Source organism: Lonchura striata, chromosome 5, assembly GCF_046129695.1.
Source record: "Lonchura striata isolate bLonStr1 chromosome 5, bLonStr1.mat, whole genome shotgun sequence".
Classification (NCBI taxonomy): Eukaryota; Metazoa; Chordata; class Aves; order Passeriformes; family Estrildidae; genus Lonchura; species Lonchura striata.
In genome coordinates, this window is record NC_134607.1 from 71,408,034 (window position 1) to 71,428,938 (window position 20,905).

Below are 20,905 nucleotides of genomic sequence, written 5' to 3' on the forward strand. Positions count from 1 at the left end.
CTGTAATTAGCGCTTGCGCCGCGTTAACCAAAAATCCCGATCGCAGAGGATTAAAAACCATCCCTCAGCTTGATGGCCTCATCCTCACCTTCCTCCTTCTGCCTCCCCAGGGGGATTGAGGGGATCAGAGGGTCCCTGTGTGTCCCTTCCCCAGACGGGGGAATCCCAGGGATCCACCTTTTTATGGGATCGTTGAAACTCCCGGAGCAAATCACCCATCCGTGGGTTTCGTTCCCAGTTAAATCTGCAGCTGCCAGGGGTTTTGGGGTGGCACCAATCTGTGCCTTCAGAGCATTCCCCAGAGCATTCCTTGGGGTGTCTCCCTGCTGTCAGGACATTTGGAATCATGGAATTGTTCAGGTTGGAAAAGCCCTCTAAGATCATCGAGTCCAGCACTGCCAAGGCCACCGGTGCCCCACGTCCCCAAAGTGCCACATCCACATGGATTTTAAATCTCTCCAGGAATGGGGACTCCAGAACTGCCCTGGGCAGACTTTTTGGGAAGGGATTTTCCCAAAATCTTCCCCTGGCTCAGCCTGAGGCCATTCCCTCTGCTCCTGTCCCTGTTCCCTGGAGCACAGCCCGACCCCCCGGCTGTCCCCTCCTGGCAGGGACTTGTGCAGAGCCACAAGGTCCCCCTGAGCCTCCTTGGCTCCAGGCTCAGCCCCTTCCCAGCTCCCTCAGCTTCTCCTGGTCCCTTCCCCAGATCCTTTGGCCTTTTCAGATTTCCCAAACTTCCAGCTTTTCCTGTCCTCCAGGAGCTGCTGGAAGCTGGGGCACGGCCAAGCCCTTGGCTGAAACTTCTCATCACGGGATGGAGAGGAGATTTTGGAATATTTTGGAGACTTGGGAAGATGTGACTCTGCTCTGAGGAAACCCTGCTCTTCTCCATGGGTGTGCCCAGTCCTTCTCCTCAGGGCTGCCCTCAAATATTCCTCCCCAGGACAACCCTTGAGGCTTTTACACCCCGTAGCAGCCCCAGAGTAAATAGATTAGAGGTTAAATTCACAAAGTACTCCTCTCCCCTGGATGTGGGAGGTCACAGAGCACCCAGTCTCCTTGGGGATCGCTCCAAGAGCCAGAAGGAATCATCTGAAAACATCAGCAGGCTCTGCCAGGCACCAGTCCTGCTCAGTGGTGACTCAATGTTTTATTTTGATCAGGCTTTTCAGCCCTTCCCCGAGGCGCTTTTAATCTCCGCTCTGTAACCTTTAAAGAGAGAGGTTTTGGTGGCCTCTGCAATGATTTTCATTGCCTGGACGGGGGACGTCTGAGCTGCTCCGAGTAAAGAGATTAATTCAATTTTCCTAAACTGGAAATGGACTGAAAAACCAAGAGGCTTCATTGACTTTTCCCTCGCTCGCTTCGTGGCGTGTTAGAGAAACAATCAATGGGGTGAACTACTCAGCCAGCAGAAACCTGGTGTTCCCATTTCCAGGGAAGATGGGAATAAACATTTTTAAGAAGCCTGTTTTGGCCAGAGCACGTTCCTCCTCTGCCTTAAAACCATCAGGACATATTCTGCTGGAAATGAGTTACAAACAAATCCCTCATTCATCCCCGAGGTGACAGTCTTTTGCTGATATGTGCTTTCTGGAGACTAATAAGTTTTGAATGTCTGTGGAGGGGGTAGGAAAAAAAAAAATCAAAGTAATTACTTTGTGTTCCCAAGCTCCTTATTTGTGTAGGTGCCTGTGTGTTTATCTCCCTCTGTCATGCTGCATTGCTAATGGTAATTAAAGGCAAGGGATTTTTCTTGCTGGAAGTTTTTTCCTTCTTATTTTCCACCTTTAGTGATTTTGGCCTCGGTGACGATGCTTTGCCACCGGCCAGTTACTTGTGGAAGTGCTTTAATAGGAGGTCTGAGTTCAGGAAACTCTGCTTGCCCAGCTGGAATTGGATCATTTTGTTTATCCAGGCCTCTGGAATGTGAGGTGGGCGTTGTTTTTTTCAGGCTGGGGTTTGAAAGCACATCCTGGACCTCTCAGTCCCGGTGGCCACTGTCATCATCTCCGTGGTGGCTCTGGGAAATCCTGGAGAACTCGTCAATATTTGCTTTATTTGCACAGAATTTGGGGTTCTGGGTGTTGGCACCAAAAATAGGGAACAAACCCACACGGTCCATTGGTCAGCAGTGGGGTGGGATGGGCTCTCCACAGGCTCTGGATCCTTGGGAAACCCACCCAGGACACGTCGGGTGGGGTTCAAGGGGTGGGACAATGGGTTCTGCCAGTTCCCAGCCTTGCGGGGCACTTCAGTTTCTCCCTGCACCTCATTTTCCACAGGAAACACGGAAGATGTTTTGTTGGGAAGAGGTTTTGGCTGGGAAGAGGCCACAGGGCTTTCCCCACAGGCCCCCCCCAGGCTGCAGAGTCTTAGACCCGGTCTAAAGTCTGGATCAGGAGGCCAAAACTGCAGATCCAGACCGTATCCAGGTTCTGCAGGGTTTTTCACCCCACAGAAATAGGAGGTTGAGTGTGAAAGCTCATTTGTAGGTCCAGGTAAAGCCTCTCTGTGTGGATCCACCACTGGCTTTAGCAGGAGTTTGGATTTTGTGTGCACAGAGAGCTGCTTTCTTTGTGGGCTTGCTCTAAAACTTCCGTAGGAACATTCCAGCAAATCCTCTCTGTCCCATCCAAGGAGCTTCCCCTGATTCCCTGCACTTCACAGCTCCAGGCTCTGGAAATGCCATGGAGCAAAACAGGAGGAGCTGGGCTGGAGACAGCAGAGGCAGGGATGGAAATGGGATCCAGTGGAACTGGAAATGGGATCCAGTGGAATCCAGGCAAGGAAGAAGAGGGAATTACATTGGTTTTCCTGAATTAAAAGGGGATTTTTTGCTTTGGAGTAGCCAAGAGTGGCACCTCCCAGCACAAGGAAGAGGCTTCAGTGGATCATCTTTGTTTGGAATCATTTGGGTTGGAAAAGCCCTCTGAGATCATCGAGCCCAACCCTTTACCTGTCACTGCCACGGCCACCCCTGAGGCTGTCCCCAAGTGCCACATCCACATGGCTCTGAAATCCCTCCAGGTATGGGGACTCCACCAAGGCTGGAAAACCCTTTTGGGGAAGAAACTTTCCCTGACACCCAACTTAAACGTCTCCTGGAACTTGAGGTTGTTCCCTCTTGTTTTGTCAGCATGGGAGAAGAGCCCGAGCCTCAGACTGAGCTTGAGCAAACATCCAGAGCCATCCCATGGGAACAGATCCCACTGTGGGTGCATGGGAATGTGAACCCCATGTCTGAGCTACCCCATAGGACCTTGGATCTCCTATTTGGGTTAGAAACTGCTTTTTTCTCCCATGCTTAAAGGTGGTTTCTGTGCTGGATCCTGTTCTGGGAGGTTCTGATGATATTCCCAACATTAAGGGAAAGGACAGATTATTTAAGAGGGGAATTTGTGTGACACACACATACACACACAAAAAAAAAAAGCGACACAACACAAAATAAAAAAGGAATAACCAGCAGTGTGTCAGGAGCAGCCATCCCAGGCGTTTGTCTGCAGCTGAAGGGAAGGTAAATATCGGATTGTCAGCTGGAGATGCATCTCTATTGCCTGGCTCCCACCTGCAAATGGCAGCAATTAGATAAACGTCCTGCCTTTCTCACAGGAGGCAGCATCTTCCCAGCATGAGGCACAGGCGGGCCTGGAGGAGCAGATTGCTCTGCCCCATCAGTCAGATCTCTTTAGGACCTGCAGAGCCTCAGAGCCCCTTGTCAGCTCGGGAATTGCTGATCCCAGGGCTGGCTGGTGCTGCTGGAGTCACGGCTCCTCACTTCGCCGGGCTCTGCAGTCACAGCTGCCACCACGCTCTCCTCACTCGGGTAAGGCAGGAGTGAAGCTTTCCCACCTGCTGGAATCAGAAATGTGACCCTTTGGAAGGGGTGGCAGCGGGCAGGGAACGGCTGGCAGGGAGGACAATTCCATGTTGGGACACCAAGGGACGGTGAGGACATGGCCAGGTCTGGGCACAGGGTTTGTGAGGTGAGAGGAGGGAAAAGGGGATAGGGAAAAGGAAAGAGGAAGGTGAAGGGAAGGAAAAAGGTAAGAGAAGGGGTCCCAAGGCCAATTCCTGGTGGGATACAGGAGGGAAAAGGGAAACCGAGGAAAGGACAGGAGTAGCAGAACTGAGAGGACCAACAGGCTCAAGCCATGACACAGCATTGGGGTAGAGCAGGGATGGCAGCAGCTGTAGCCCAGGGACAGCAGGGTTCCAGCTCTTTAAGTCGTTCTTTAAGGGAGGTCTGGACTGGATTTAGGAACATTTTTTTCCCAGAAAGGGTTATAAAGCACTGGCACAGCTGCCCAGGGCAGTGATGGAGTCACCATCCCTGGAAGAGTTCAAAACTGTGTGGATGTGGCACCTGGGGATAAGGGTTAGTGGTGACCATGGTGGTGAACTGGTTGCACTGGACACTTGAATTTTGGAAGGGTGAGAGACATTCCTCCATTTCCTCTATAGTTAATTACTCTTTAATCAACAAGATCTTTAATTCATTGATTTTTGGTCTGGCTTGGAGGTTTTAGCCAGCTCAGGGCTGGTGGTGAGTGCAGGTGCAAAGCCACACCTTCAGCTAAATAACCCTAAATAAGGATTTCCACCAGCTGCGTTCTGCAGCCAGGAGTTTCATCCTTCACCTTCTGCTGAGGATCCATGCCTGGGGATGGGCTGGTCATTCCAGGTGGTGGGATCTGCAACATTCCCAACTATCACATCTTATCCTCAGGGTTTATCCCCAAAAAAAAGTCCCAAGATGGATTTTCCACCTTTCAAATGCTGAGAGCTGGGGCTGCTGCTGCTGGGGACACTGGGGACCTTCCTGGTGCTGAAGGATTGATTGATGATTATGGGGGGAATGTGCCCTCATGCCAGGGAATGTTCTCAACAATCAGCCATCTCCTGGCTCTGGGATCACAGAATCATGGACTGGTTTGGGTTGGAAGAGATCCTAAAGCCCATCCAGTTTCATCCACCTTTCCCTATCCCAGGGTGCTCCAAGCGCCTCACCACCCTCACAATAAACCCTTTCCTCCTAAATCCTAATCCAAATCTCACCTCTTTTAGTTTAAAATTCTCCTTTTGTCCTGCCACTATCTGTTGCCTGTGTAAAAAGTTGCTTTCCATCTTTTTTTTTAATTAATTCTCTTTAAGGATTTTAAGGCTGCAAAGAGTTTGGGATGTAACCAAGATTTTATGGGCTCCATGGAGTCAGATGGTGACAGCATTTTCTGACCCATGGAGGAACAGCTCCACATCATCTTCTTCCCTCCCTTGCTCCCCTTTCCTCCCTCTTCAACGGTGCAGAAAAATCGTATTTGGGGGATTCAGCCTTCCCCGTGGTGCTCCCCAGGAGCTTTCCCAGGAAAGGCATGAGCCATGAAGCTGGATTTCTGTGGGGTTGCCATAATTACCCTCTGACTTCTACCCTCGGAGTGAGATGAGACAGCCCAAAAGGAGAGAGCTGTGATTTTTGCAGTAAAAAAAAAAAAAAAAAAAAAAAAAACCAACAAAACAACAACAACAACAAAAAATAAATTAAAAAAAAAAAAACAGACTGAGAAATTATTCTTGAAGTGCCAAAGGCGAGAGGCTCCGGGGCAGGAATGAGCGGGGAATGCAGATCAGGCAACGCCGTCTACCCAAGGTGGAGCCTCTGCTGGGGCTGACATTAAAAATTCTGACTCAAATGCAGGAAACGTGGAGTGAAGGAGGTGAATTATTGATGGGGAGCAGGGATTACCATATCTGACAGATGGAGACTGTCTGAGAACATTTTGCAGAGTGGCATCTGCCTGATTGGCGTCCCTGAACTTTCGCGCGTCAGATGTCGAATATCAACACACAAACTCTGATGTAGCAATTAAATCTGTCCTCTGATGAACCTGGGCCTCGTCGCCAGGAGGAATCCACACATTCAGATAAAGTCCAAATGCCTCAATTCTTATTTTTTAGGGAGATATTTGAATAATTGCATCCAGAGCACTGCATTGAATACACGCACGGATGATGATGTCAACGTTTGGATATATTCAGGAAATTTTGTGCAACGTATCATGTCTTACTCCAATTTTACTGAAGGCTGTAAAGCTCCCCTTGTCTTTTATAATTTGTATTCCAGATTTGAGCTCAAATAATAGAGAAACTCTTAAAATTCAGCTGCCACCTCACGTCGCAGAGGTGCATTAACACTTAAAGCTGAAATGGGTCTCTCAAGAAGATCTTCTACAGAAGTCATAAATCAAGCATGGATTCCATGTTGCCACGTGTGGAAAAACAAAGGGGAGAAGGAAAGAAACGCAAATAAGAGCAAGTTTGATGCTTTGGTGGGGAACAGCTTGGATTGGGAAGAAGCAAGATACAAAATATGGCTTTTTTAATGGGATTCAGTTTTCCTAAGCCCAGCCCAACATGGGAAATAGGTGAATTTTCTGCCATCTGTTAAAAGTGAGGAACTGGGGGAAATTCGGTATTCCTTCACGGAGAATGTGCTGATTTTGGGAATCATCAGGAAAATGTGCTTTTAGTCCCTGGAGGGGCTTTCAGGGGTGGAACCTGGGATTGGTTACTCAAGGAGCATCACTACTAGGAAAAATCCCTTCAACCAAAGAAGGGCAGGGCAGGAATTTCCCATCCCTGGAGGGATTGAAAGCCATGTGGATGTGACATCTGGGGACACGGTCAGTGGTGGCCTTGGCGGTGCTGGGAATGGTTGGACTGGATGATCTCAGAGGGCTTTTCCAACCTGAACGATTCTGTGATTCCATGGTTTTGTGGGGTGGCTGTTGTCAGGTTGGATTCACCTCGGGCACACAAGGAGATCCCCTCTGGCTCCGTAGTCACAGAATGGATCAGGTTGGAGGGGACCATGGTGGGGTTCTTGGTCCTTCTCACCCTCAGAGCAGCCTTTGAGAGAACAGAGAAGCTCTGGATGCAGTGTCTCCAAAGTTCCTCGGGAAATTCTCAAAATGGGAATTGCGGGAGGCTGACAAATGAATAAATTACTACGGAAAACTCCACGTTCAGCTCTCGCAGCAGAGTCCTTTGGAGAGCCTGGAGGTTTTGTGCAGTCTCTGGGAGGAGATGAAAAGCAGTTGAGAGAATTGCTGTGCTTTTGATGGCTCTGAACTACTCCACCATCCAGAAGCAGTGCAGGGATTCTCCTCTCACCCTCTGGGGACCAGTTGTGTTTCCAAGGAGCTGCTGTTGCTCTGCAGTGGAGTCTGTCCATAAAAAGCGATGAGCAAAGGGAGGCAACTCCAAGATATTCCATGAGTAAAACTTGTTTTTTTCCATGCAGTGAAGAGTGGAGATAGAAACCCCACATACTCTGGGTTTTACCCTGCACTGACATTGCCTTGATAATATTTTCATTATGCTCAGATTTGTGCTGTCTGACAAAAAAAAATACTCTAGTGAAGCTCCGTCAGATGAAAAAGTTGGGATCGTTGGAGCTAAACCCACCAGGATTGGCCAGAAGAGGCCACAGCTGTGCTGCACACAGCAGTGTGGGAGCTGCTCTTTTAGCAGTGGTGGGTTTCAATCCCTCTAAATATGAGTTTTGCCCTCAGAATGGTAGAGAGGGAGAAGCAGTTTCACCCAAAAATGCTGGGAACGAGCAGCAGCTGCCCATAAAAACCCGTGGCCTCAAACCTGGAGGTTTCCAAGCATCAGAAGTTGGGATGGAATGTTCCTCAGGCGAGTGGCCACCACAGAAAGCAAGGAGGAGAGGGTTGAAGCTCTGAATCCCTCATCCAGGAGATCCATGCTGATGTCCACCAGTTCTGGACATCTCAGATTTTGGCATTGAACCCATCCTGGTTTCTTTCTGCCATAGTTACTACACTGGCTCGATGGACCTGACCACAGCTACTCCAACCTGACAAACCTGACCACAGCTACTACTGGAGCATGACACACAACTACTGACCACAACTGCTGCAGGCAAAGTTGACTTGATGAACCTGACCACAGCCTACCACAAGAAGGCATTGACGTGTTGGACCCAACCATGACCAACCCCAGGGAGATACTGACTTGAGGAGCCCAACTATGACCTACCTCAGGCAGACACTGACTTGAAGAACCCAACCATGACCTACTACAGGCACACATGGACTGTGGAACCCAACCATGACCAACCCCAGGCAGACATTGACTTGAGGAACCCAACCATGACCTACCCCAGGCACACATGGACTGTGGAACCCAACCATGACCAACCCCAGGCAGACATTGACTTGAGGAACCCAACTATGACCTACTACAGACACACATTCACTTGTGGAACCCAACCAAGACCTACCCCAGGCAGACATTCTCTTGTGGAACCCAACCATGACCTACCTCAGGCAGATATGGACTGTGGAACCCAACCATGGCCTTCTACAGGCACACATTGACTTGTGGGACCCAACCATGGCCTACCCCAGACAGACATGGACATAAGGAACCCAACCATGACCTACCCCAGGCAGACAATGACTTGTGGAACCCAACCATGACCAACTCCAGGGAGATACTGACTTGTGGAACCCAACCATGACCTACCTCAGCCACACATGGACTTGAGGAACCCAACCATGACCTATGCCAGCCACACACTGATTTGTGGAACCCAACCATGACCTACCCCAGCCACACATTCACTTGTGGAACCCAACCATGACCTACTCCAGGCACACATTCACTTGTGGAACCCAACCACAATCTACCCCAGGCAGACATGGACTTGAGGAACCCAACCATGACCAACCCCAGGCACACATGGACTGTGGAACCCAACCATGACTTACCTCAGACACACATTCACTTGTGGAACCCAACCATGACCTACCCCAGGCAGACATGGACTTGTGGAACCCAACCATGACCTACCCCAGCCACACATTCACTTGTGGAACCCAACCATGACCTACCCCAGCCACACATTCACTTGTGGAACCCAACCATGGCCTACCCCAAGCACACATGGACTTGAGATCCCTCCTTGAGCTTCTGACTGTTGTCTGCCATCGGGCAGATGCCATCGTGTCCTTCACCCACCGTCAGCTCCCAACCGTTCCCGGTGTATCACCACCACCGAGCCCCTCGCCGGTCACACCCAGTTCCACGTCGCTTGATCCTCAATGGATCTGGGGGTTGTCACAGGGATCGTTGTTCCCAAAGGGAAGCGAAAATTGTGGGATTTTTTGCTGACTGGAGCAATCTCTGCCGCACTTTCTGTGGAAGTGCTGACTCCTTCTTCTTCCAGGCTACATTCGTTTCCACGTTCCCTCCTCCAATTTATGCATGAGGCGAAGGGAAAAAAAATCCCTTCATATTCCTTCTAAACTGGCAGATGGTATAGATAATTTTTATTTTTTTTTTTTACTATATGCAGTAAAATGCAAATGCGTGTGGCTTATTTGCAAATGCTGGCATTAATAACTGATATTTAAACGGGTCAGATTAACACTTTTACTGATCTATTAAAAAGATGCTTTTCCAATCATTTGCACACTCAAAATCAATTTTAATACAACGTGTAAATTGAATTTAATTTTTTTTATACAAAATTGCATTTATCTTCCTGAGCCATTAAATTTACTATTTAATATGTACTTTCCAGCTCACTTGGCTAGAATTTCATTGCTCTTTATCTGTGTAAATTTAATTAGCCTTGATATCATCAGTATATTATAGAACTAATTAAAGATTTAGATAAGTGCTGAGGGTGCTTGTTTAATACCCTATAAAGTTCCATTTGGAGAGAGAGAGAATTTCCATCTTGCATTAGGATCAGCCGGTTTGGAGCTACAAGGAGGGGCTCAGACATTGTTTTTTGAAGGATTATTTAATGGGCTTTAATGGATTTCTCCTTCCTTTGAGCAGCTGTGTCATTGCTGGGTCTCGGAGCCGGCGTGTCCAGGGATTGGGTTTAGATGCTCCGTGCACGTGGGGATGCTCAGAGATCCCCGTTCCCAGAATCCTGGCATTGTTGGAGGTGGGAAAAGCCCTCCAAGGATCCGAAATCCAAGCTGTGCCCCACGCCCACCTCGTCACCAGCTCAGAGCCCCGAGTGCCACGTCCTCGCACGCCTCCAGGGATGAGGGTCCCAAACCTCCCTGGGCGGCTTTTCCCAACGTTTGCCAACTTTTTTCCATGAGGAAATTCCTTCCGAGCCTCCCCTGGAGCTCGTGTTCCCAGCAGGGCAGCGCTGCCCGAGTGAGGAGCCCTGGGAGGAAGGGAAAAGGAAATAAGAAGGAAATATTAATGAGAAAAGAATAGATAAGGCAGATAAATGGCAGGAATAAAAAGGAGGAGGGAGGCGAGAGCTTTGGGAGGGGTGGTAGCGTTCAGCACGTCCCTTACCATTCCCTTTGCTAATTAATTCTGCATTTAAGAGGTGATTTCTCATCTGCCGTGGGCAAAAAGCTCTGCGGCGGTGACAAAAGTGACAGAGCTGCACGTGGCACCCAGAGGTGTTGGCTGGGGGGGTTTTTGTCCAAAATGGCTTTGTCTGTATAAAAAGCAACCCCCAGGTGAGCTGATTTGTATGTAGGGCTTCATACGCTGTCTCTGTGGTTTAAACTTTAAAAGGGAAAATAATTGGATTTCCTAACGAGGCTGTCTCTAATTAGAAGGCTGCGCTTGTGCCCTTTTGAATAAATACACTTGTTTTTCTTGCCTGGCTCTGTACCTGATCAGAGCCCTGCGTGGGTACTGAGAAATGGGTGAGGGCTTCCCACCTCTGGATAAATGACTTAATTTTAATTATTCTTCCAGCTTTTTTTAAAAAAAAGCCTAATATTATCCTTCCATCCCTTGATTATTTATTAAGGGCTGTGATTTGCAGAGCTACCACAGGAGCGTGAAGCACTGCTCTACACCAAATTCACTTTTATTTCTTCCTCTCCTGTTTTGTTTCCTTTCCCAAATCATTTCCCACCTTGGAATTTTGCACATTTTGGGTTTTTCAGTGGGTTGTTTTGTTTTCTTGTGCTTTTTTACGTTCTTGTGGTAGCACAGTCTCAGAGCCACCTGTGCCTCCTGCCCCAGATCGTGCCACGTGTGGTGATGGGGCAGCTGCTTCCACGGGGCTGTGGGCGAGGTGAGCAAAGACAAGATGGAGATCACAGTGACAGGAACATTTTTGGCCTCATTTCGGGTTTTTTTCAGTCCATGGAGCCATGGAACCATGTAGTCCGTGCCATTCCTCACCCCAGGCACGCAGGAGAAGCTCTTGGTGTGGTGGTCTGAGAGGAGCTGAGGTTGACCAGAGCACCAAAACCATCTCTGGTGTGAACTCCCCTAAAGCACTTTGGGTTCTTCTGAGGGTGCAGAAGGAACATTCCTGTTGTTGTTTTCCCCAGAACTGCTCCGGGTTGATGGAAAATCAAGGAAGAAATCCAAAGGAAAGACAATCGGGATTTACATTCCCTCGTGGAACGGTGTCCTGGGGGTGGTGTCCCTTATTTTATGTCTGTAGCTGCAGTTCAGGATGAGCAGTGCTTGGAAAGAGGAGCTGGATCCATCCCTGGAAGTGTCCAAGGCCAGGTTGGAGCAACCTGTGGGGTGGGGAAGGCGTCCCAGTTGGAATCTGATGATTTTAAGGTCCCTTCCCACCCGGCCCATCCGCGATTCCGTGAAAAGCCGGGATGCAGCTGTCACCTCCCATCCCTGTTTTCCATCTCGTCACCGGAAGCTCCGGAGCTGGAACCAGCAGCTCCTGCGTTTTTCCACATTTTTGCTTTGAAACGCTGACGCCTTCGCCAGGTGCAGAAATGACAGCAGTTCTGCTGCTTTACCTGGATTTCCCTTGGGTGTTCTGAGCTTTCCAAATTGTCTTTGCAAACTCCTGCCCCATATCCAGTGCCCTGTAACCATTCCCAGCTCTTCCCCATTCCCACTTCTAATAACTCCAAAGGGAAAAATGCCCCATGGGATTTTCTTCTTTCAGCCAGGCCTGAAAATCCATTTCTTTTGCATTACTTGACTGAAATCACCTAATTTCTTGCTGTTTTTTCCTTTTTTTTATTGCTCTCACTCATCCGCCTCTATAATTAAGTGTCATGGTTCCACCATGATCTTCAAATATCAAAATCGAGTGATTTTATAACCACACCTTTGGTCTTTTTTTATCATCTTCAGTTTCTCGCTTGTCCTCTCTGGTGGTTTTTCATAAAATCACAACATTTGGGTTGGAAAGGATTTTAAATATCATCCCAACATCCTGAAACGGGCAGGGACATCTTCCACTATCCCAACTTGGCCTTGGACACTTCCAGGAATCCAGGAGCAGCCACAACTTCTCCGGGAATTCTATTCCAGGGCCTCCCCACCCTCATCATAAAATCTTCCTTCTACCCTGTCTCCCTCTCCCCTCATTTCATTTTTATCCGGATTTTCCATAAGTGTTTCCTACTTAACCTTTTTGACTTTCCCGTTACAGCAGCAATTCCGGGTGCTGCCAAAGCACCTCTCTAATCCCTCAAAAGAGAGGGAGATAAGGGACAGAATTTATATTTCTCCTCTTTTTTTTTTTTTTTTTTTTTTTTTCCTTTTTTTTTTGTTCCCTTTGGCTAATTCGGTGCCCAAACTGGAATTCCTGCCTGGCAAATTCCTGACTGATGCAGAGCAGGCCCCCAGCTACATCAGGAAGGGATAATTAAAGTGGGATCCTTTATTCTGAAACATCACCTCCTCTGAAGCAGAGATCAAGTCATTCTCAGGGAAATCAGGATTTCATTTGGAATTCACCTGAACACCTTTTGAAAACTTTTTTTTTTTTTGGGTTAGAGGTGAACATTAGCATTTAAATGGAGAATGGTATTAATAGCCCTCAGAGGAGCTGGGCTCATCCTGGGATTTTTTTTTTTTTTTCCCCTAAATGAGAAATCTTCTTAATTTTTATTCTCTTTTTCTCCAAGAACAGAGTTCAAGAGACCATTTTTTAATATGGATATCTGTAGGTATAGAATGGGTTCGTGCTTGGCAATTTGCTGCACTTTCTTTCAAAAGTGCTGCTTAAAACCCAACAAAACAAACTGGTTTGGGGGTCGGGTGGATTCTTCACTTTTGGTTTGCCCGTGGGATGTTTTTTTTTTTACTTTTTCCTGCAGGTGGGAACCATTTCCATCCCATTAAAGGGATATTTAACCTTCCCCGTCTGCTCTTAACACAGAGCTGATCCTCATGTCGTGGTGGATCTTCCAGGAGCAATTCCAGATGGATAAAGGGAGCAGGGAAGGTTCAGTTTTGTCCCAAAAAAAAGCCCAAAATTCAAGCCAGTGGTCAGAGGAACAGGCCATGGGTGTCTTGGTTCAACACATGAAAAATGGATTTTATTTCTAAAAAATGTTAACGAATCTTCGCCATCCAAGCTGTCAAAATTAGTTAATTATCCTGTGTGAGCAGGATATTAATGCTTTGGGATCCCTCAGGCAATCCTTCACTCCTCATTCCCCAAAATATGACATTGACACTGGGAGAAGTTTTTTTTTACCATCCTGAAGAGCTGAAGGCTTGGAGCAGATTAATTCCCTTGTAAAGAGCAGCTCTTATTCCATAGGAATTCAGGAGAGATGTTCCCTAAGAACCTGTTCCATGGTTTTGTGTGTAAAATCTCTCCTGTCGGATCAGCCCAACAAATCCCATCGGTGCTTTTCAGCATAACACTAATAATTTTTATAATATAATATATTGTATTATATTATAAATATATAAATATATAATATTTTATTATATAATAATTTTATTCACAATCTCAGTGAAAACTGACAATAAACATGGAAACAAGAGGATTTCTCTGTTGGGATGAGTCCCTGGGGCACTTTGTTCCCATCAGCTGCATTCCCAAAATCCTGGAATGAGTTGGGATGGAAAGGGCCTCCAAAATCATCCCTTCCATGGGGCACCTTCCACCATCCCAGGCTGCTCCAAGCCCCGTCCAGCCTGGCCTTGGACATTCCAGGGATCCAGGGACAGGGAAGTTCTGCTCCAAAGCAAAAAAACCCGTGGTCTTCCCAAGGTGACAGAGCACCTTAAAGGGAAAAAAAAAGGCAAAAAAGGACAAAATCTGCACAAACTGATCACTGGACAAGCCCAGCAGCTCAGCCCCATCTTCTCCTCACAGCTCCTTCCTCACCTGTCCTAAATCCGGCCTGACTGAAGAATTCCTGCACTCACAAACACGGGATTCATCTGTCGCTCTCCTCGGGATCAGATTATTTTTTAATTAAAATTTTCCTCTAAAATAAAAGGGGAGCAAGCGAGGCAGCAGGGAAGGAGCACAAGGTGTGCATTTTTAATTGGGTGCAATTAAAAACCTGCCGCTCTGGCATGGCAGCGCCCGCGGCCAAGCCCGATTTGCATGAGTAATTATTCCCTCCATTACAGAGTCTGCTCAACTTTGCCTTCCTTGTCTTTGAAAGTATTAATAAATATTGATCAGACGCTCTCCTGTTTGCCTTCGCCCAAGCAGCTCTGATGGACTCAGCCTCTGATGTTATCAAATAATGAAATATGAAAGAGGGAGCGGGATGAGCCTCTTGTTCTGTGATTTTTTATTTAGGCTCTTCATTTTCCTTTCACAAGTGTGTTTGTCCCTGCCATTATAAACCCTCTTTTGATTATCAAGAGGTGGCTGAGGAAGGCGAGTTGTAAAGGAGGGAGGGAATAAATAAATGGAGGACAGGTGAGGGGAATCTGCTCCCTGGAATGCTGGCCAAGTGCTTTGTGGTTTTTAAGTTGAGGTTTAAAAACCAAGGAAAATAATTAAAAGTTAGCAAAAGCTCAGTCTGTCATCTGACGAATGGGTTAATAAATAATTATGTGGGATTAGCAAACCTAACCAAAGAGCAAATTTAGCTCCCCAAGATCTCTTTTGGCTTGAGCACGGGGAAGTTGATTTACCCTTCCCAGATCATCAGCCTGGGCAAGAAAAGCTCCCAGGGCTCAGCCATGGGAGATCTGGGGGGAGAAGAGAGGAAATCAAAGCAGGGGTGGAACTGGGTGGGCTTTAAGGTCTCTTTCAACCCAAACCACTCTGTGAGTCTCAACAAAGGGGATTTCTGGAACTTCGACTTGAAGACCTGCCCACGTTGAGCACAGGTTACCCAGAGCAGCTGGGGCTGCCCCTGGATCCCTGGAAGTGCCCAAGGCCAGGTTGGATATTGGGGCTTGGAGCAGCCTGGGATGGTGGGAGGTGTCCCTGCCATGGCAGGGGGTGAGCTTTGAGATCCCTTCCAAGCCAAACCGTTCTGGGATTTTAGGATGATCTTTCTGTGCTTTGTTCAGCTTTCCCTGCTCGTGGCACTGCTGAATAAAAGCAACAGCTCATGGAATTCTGCAAAAGCAGAGGTGTGGACCATCAAGCACCACAACTTAACCAGTGCTGGAACTCCAAATGTCCCTCAGACATTTTTGGAGGTTCCGGGCCCAGGTCAGAAGCATTTGAGACCCTGGCAGCAGCTGAAAACAGCTGGGATTTTGGGTTTGAGCCATGGAATGATTTACCAACCTTGCAGGAAGAGCAAGAAATCACAAAATTTAGATTTTAGAGTAGAAGTAGTCACAGAGTAAAGGGAAGAATTTTTGAGTGCTGCACAGGGGGGTTTTGGTTTTGTACATGGGGGTCAGAGGTTTTAAGTTGGATTTGGGATTTGGGCCTGTCCTGTCCTCCCTCTTTCTCCTTCCTCACCTCCATGTTCTTGGTGATGTTGGCACTCACAGATTGGTTTAGAGTAGAAAATCACCATTTAATATAGGGAATAGGCATTGGGGAAAAACTGTGAACATGTGACCTGTAATGTACCATATAAAAGATAGAAAATCACCATTTAATATAGGTAATAGGCATTGGGGAAAACTGTAAACATGTAACACGTAATGTACCATATAAAAGATAGAAAATCACCATTTAATATAGGTAATAGGCATTGGGGAAAACTGTAAACATGTAACACGTAATGTACCATATAAAAGATAGAAAATCACCATTTAATATAGGTAATAGGCATTGGGATAAACTGCAAACATGTAACACATAATGTGCCATATAAAAGATAGAAAATCACCATTTAATATAGGTAATAGGCACTGGGGAAAAACTGTGAACATGTAACACGTAATGTACCATATAAAAGATAGAAAATCACCATTTAATATAGGGAATAGGCATTGGGATAAACTGTAACCATGTAACACGTAATGTGCCATATAAAAGATAGAAAATCACCATTTAATATAGGTAATAGGCATTGGGATAAACTGTAACCATGTAACACGTAATGTACCATATAAAAGATAGAAAATCACCATTTAATATAGGTAATAGGCATTGGGATAAACTGTAACCATGTCACACGTAATGTCCCATATCAAAGACAGCAGCAGCCCTGGGTGGGAGAGAAGAAGCAGTCGGGGTCAGAGAGGATGTCAGGGTGTGTGTGTGCCTCTGCCTGAGCTCTGAGCAAACCACAGCAGCCCCAGAAGAAAATCTCTGAGATAACTTGCAATAAACTGCCTTGAGACCCAACAACAGAGACTGCTGAGCCTTTCTTGGGAAGATGGGTTGGAGGAGAGACTTTTCCACCACACGGAACCCGTGACCCAGGCCGGGGTTCCGACAAACCAGGCTGTTTTTCTCTTTGCAGGCAGTATTACGAGATGCTCTACAACACGGCGGACGAGCTGCTGAACCTGGTGGTGGACCAGGGCGTGAAGTACACGGAGCTGGAGTACATCTACGCCCTGAACCTGCTGCACCGCAGCCAGACGGGCGTGGGCGACCAAACCACGCAGAACATGAGGCTGCAGCGCCTCAAGGAGATCATCTGCGAGCAGGCTGCCATCAAGCAGGCCACCAAGGACAAGAAAATCACCACCGTGTGACCCCCGCTGCCGCCCGCGTCACCCGCGGCTGGCGGGTGGCACCTCCACGTTTTTTGGGTTTTTTTTGTTGTTGGTTTTGTTCTGTTTCAATCAAAGAAAAAGTGGGAATCTCCTGGGCATTGTGGTGAGGAAGGGAAATGCCATTTGAGAATTGGGGTTGGGGTGGTTTTGGTGTGTATCCACGTTAACGTTTCCTTAATGTTCTCCCAAAAGTGATTCCACAGCAGGAACCCCGGTGGGGCGTGGGGTGGGATATTCGGCTTTGCTCTGCTGCTGCTGCTTTGACTTGAGATGTAAAGGGAGCTGTGGGGTGGGAGAAGGGAAAATTGGGTCTTGGAAGTTCAGACCACACTAAATAATCAGCACCTTGCCTGTCAATCCCAGACCTGTTGATCACACGTGGGATCCTGATGGTTTGGAGATCTTTTTTGGAGCCTGCCCGGCTCTGCTAGTGCTCTCTCCAGGTTGCACCCACGTGAAGTTTCCCGCTGTTTGCGCTGCTAAAAGATGTGATTGTTTGTTCCTTCAGGTGGTGATCAGCCAGTTCTGCACGTGGGAGGTAACACGGGACCATTTGTTTCCACTTCTCCTCCTTCATTATCCCGGAGCCATCTGGCGCCGGCTCCTGCAGCGCCGGGTGGATGCAGGAGAAAATTGCCAATATAAAAGAACAAAAACGCTTCCTTCTCTTGTCCTGGATATTATCTTTGAGTCCTCCCCCAGCTCCAGAGATATTTTGATGCACTGGAAGGACAGGCAGGGTTGTGTAGCTCAGCACCAATGATCAGCAAGGGCAGGAGGGCACCAAATCCAGGGTCTGAGGCACACCCGGGGCGCCAATTCTGCCCTGCCTCGACCCTCTAAATTCATCTGGAAAAAGGTTCCTTATGCCTCCAAAATCCGAATCCACTGCACTTGTATTTGCCAAGAAAACTGGGGACCCAGCTGGGTTTCCTGTGCTGAGAAAGGTTCTCTCTGAGCTGTAGGTGCTTTGTGTGTCAACCTTGAAATTGCAGAATTAAAGGATGTTTAAAGGCCCTGGTGGTTTGTCTGGCTGTTTTTAAGAATTGTCATTCCTGAGGTGTTTAAAATATTCCTTTCCAGGCCCAAATTCAGTGTTCTCCAAGGCTCCAGCAGTGTGGAAATGTTTTTCTGAGTCACTCAGTCCAACTCTCAGCTTCGAACTCCAGAGGCTTCCCACCATCCATGTAAGGAGCTGAACCCATCAGTTCTTGTTAGGAATCTTCCGAGGTTTTTTTTCCCTCCTTTTATTCATAATCCAGATTTTTCTCATGTCAGGATTGGCCATTAACTGCAGGAGTTCCTCCCTTTCCCTGACGGGGAAGAATTCCATGAGGGATGGTGATGGGATGTTCCTGGCATCACAGATCTGTGTTCTCCTGCTCAGACACTGCGACTTGGAGGTCCTGGAATGCTGGACATTCCCTCCCCAGACTTTGGGAAAGGGAAAAGGAGCTGCTTGGGACAAGGAAATCCCATTTGAGGTGGGAGAGTGATGCCTGAGGAGCTCTGAATTCAGACTGGGCTGCTGTGGCCTTGTGTGCAACTGGTTAATTATTAATTTCTTTATAATCTGATGTTCTGCTGATCTCAGGCTTTGCAGTCCACGTCTCCCACCCACCCAGCAGCTGTGCTGGTGGGGGCCAGGAACAGATTGGATAAAATCAGGGAAAAATCTCATCTTTGGGAGTATTTTTGAGTCTAAAACAAATGATTTAAACTGTTTTTCCCTGAGCTGCTCCTCACGTTGTCCATCACAGCCCCATGAGGTGTGAACAGAGCAGGGACTCAGCTGCAGCAGGTGGAGAGGAAGGAGAAGAATTTTCAATTGAGCTAATTAGAGTTTGCAATTAACTGGTGTCTCCTCAAGAGCTCAGACTCTCAGTCCTCTCCAAACCTTTGTGAGGGAAGTGAATATTCCAGAGATCACAGCAAGGAGAAAGGCAGGAGCAGCGTGTGGGATGTGGGAATGAATCCAGACCCCAAGCACCTCATTCCAGGGACATTCCCTGCTCCAGCTTCCTCTCTACACCACAAAAACATTGGATTTCTTCTTTTCCAACCTTAATTCCAGGATTCTTCCTTGCAGCAGCCTCTTAGAATCCCCACCGAAGGATCCTCATTGGATATTTTTTCCCGGGAAGGTGGTTTTGGAGTGAACCACGTTTTCCTCCCACTGTGAGTGTAACACACCACGGATGTTGTGATTTTGGAGCACAGAAATCGGGTGGTTTATCACAGAGAGTCGTTCAGGGGGGACTTGCTCACTCTCTACAACTCCCTTACAAGAGGTTGTAGCCAGGTGGGATTTGGTTTCCTCTCCCCTAAGCAACAACCTCAGGTTTTAGCAGGAAAGGTTCAGACTGGCGTTTGTTTCCAGCCCTCTCTCACAAGCAGGAGATACCGTGGGTGTGGGGCAGGGATTTTGGGAACAGTTTTTATTTACAGAGCTGGGCTGTGGGTATGTCGCTGTAGGACACGAGAAGGCACAGCACAAGCCACTACGATGGCAAGGTAAAAAAGAAGAAAATTTATTGTTCTGACTCCAACTTTTACACTTTTCCAAAGGTGATAGTGGATTGGAGAGTGAAGGTGCCACCTCTCCAAAGACACTGCACAAACCACCAGAACATCAAGTCTCTCCACCCCCATGAAGGAATGCAAAACAATGTGTTGTTTATAGAAATTGTGTGGGAAAGTTTGCTAACAGAATGTAAACTCAGAAGGCTTTAGAAAATCTTAAGAATTAAAGTAACATGGGTAGAGACAAGCTGGCGTGGCTGGGAGGAAAGAACTCCTCAGACAATCCCCTCAGCATCCCCACACTCGGGGGGCTCTGATAGACCAGAGGCTCCCGAGGTGTTTGGGAAGTCCCCTGAGGGCACTTTGGGTCACCAGTTGGAGGTCCTGGAGTCTCCACACCCTTTTGGGTTTGGGCTGAGCCCCACAGTCCCTCCCTGGTGTCCTCATGGCGCTGCCCAGCTGCTCCAGGCTCTGGCTGTCCTGGGTTTGTCACTTCTGGGGGGTGGAACCGAAGCTCCAGGCTCTGGAAGCAGAAGCCCTTGGGAAGTTTTTCTGCCCTCCCAGCATTAATTTCCCTTTCCTGATGTCTGCGTCCTGTTTCTCCATCCCAGCTATGGAAATCAGTCCCACAGGGCATTGGTAACACATTTGCAGTGGGAGGTGGTTTCCCAAAGGGGAAAAACCCACAAGAGGGTGCTGGAAACTGTGCAAAGATCCTGGGAACCTCCTTTATCTCCTGCCTGAGCTGAGCAGAGCACGACCAACCCCAAATCTGCCCTGCAGGAGGGACCCAGTTCTCACTCTGGGATCTGTTACAAGAGCAGAGAACATCTCCAGTTCTGCATCCAGTGCTGGATCCAACAGCAGCAGCACCTGGAGCTGCTGGAGAAGTTCCCGAGGAATCCGTGGAGCTGATCCAGGGCTGGAGCCCCTCTGGAGCCAGGCTGGGAGAGCTGGGAATGTTCCCCTGGAGAGGAGAAGGATCCAGGGAGAGCTTCCAGCACATTCCAGGCCCTGAAGGGGCTCCAGGAGAGCTGAAATTTGGGAAAAGCCTGGAGGGACAGGAGCCAGGGAATGGCTCCCACTGCCAGAGGGCAGCCAGGGATGGGATCTTGGGAATGAGGAATTCCTGGCTGGGCTGGGATTGCCAGAGCAGCTGGGGCTGCCCCTGGATCCCTGCAATGTCCCAGGAAAGGCTGGAGCAGCCTGAGACCATGGGGCCTGGAATGTGCTGGAAGTTCTCCCTGGATCCTTCCCTTCTCCAGGGGAACATTCCCAGCTCTCCCACCCAAACTGGTCCAGGATTCTGGGATTTGGGACACTCAGGATCCATCCTGAGGGATTTTTATGGAAAATGGGGATAGAAAAGAGAGGGAAAGGGAAGGGAGACCCTTCATGGCTTCCTGAGATCCCAAGTGAAGCCCCTGGGTCCATGAATTTCTTGGAGAGGAGATGGATCCAGTGTCAGGCTGGGAAAGCTGGG

At 48.1% G+C, this 20,905-nt stretch overlaps 1 protein-coding gene across 2 annotated transcripts in view; it reads left to right on the forward strand.

Annotated features, from left to right (window-relative positions):
- The window catches only part of EXOC4 (exocyst complex component 4), a 318,541-nt gene extending 300,626 nt beyond the window's left edge, over positions 1-17,915 (forward strand). For both annotated transcript variants that reach the window (XM_077783706.1, XM_077783707.1), the window contains one exon: positions 16,641-17,915. In XM_077783706.1, the coding sequence (XP_077639832.1) occupies positions 16,641-16,878 (238 nt within the window). In that variant the 3' untranslated portion in view covers positions 16,879-17,915. The remainder of the gene's footprint in view (positions 1-16,640) is intronic.
- The last annotated feature ends 2,990 nt before the right edge of the window (positions 17,916-20,905 follow it).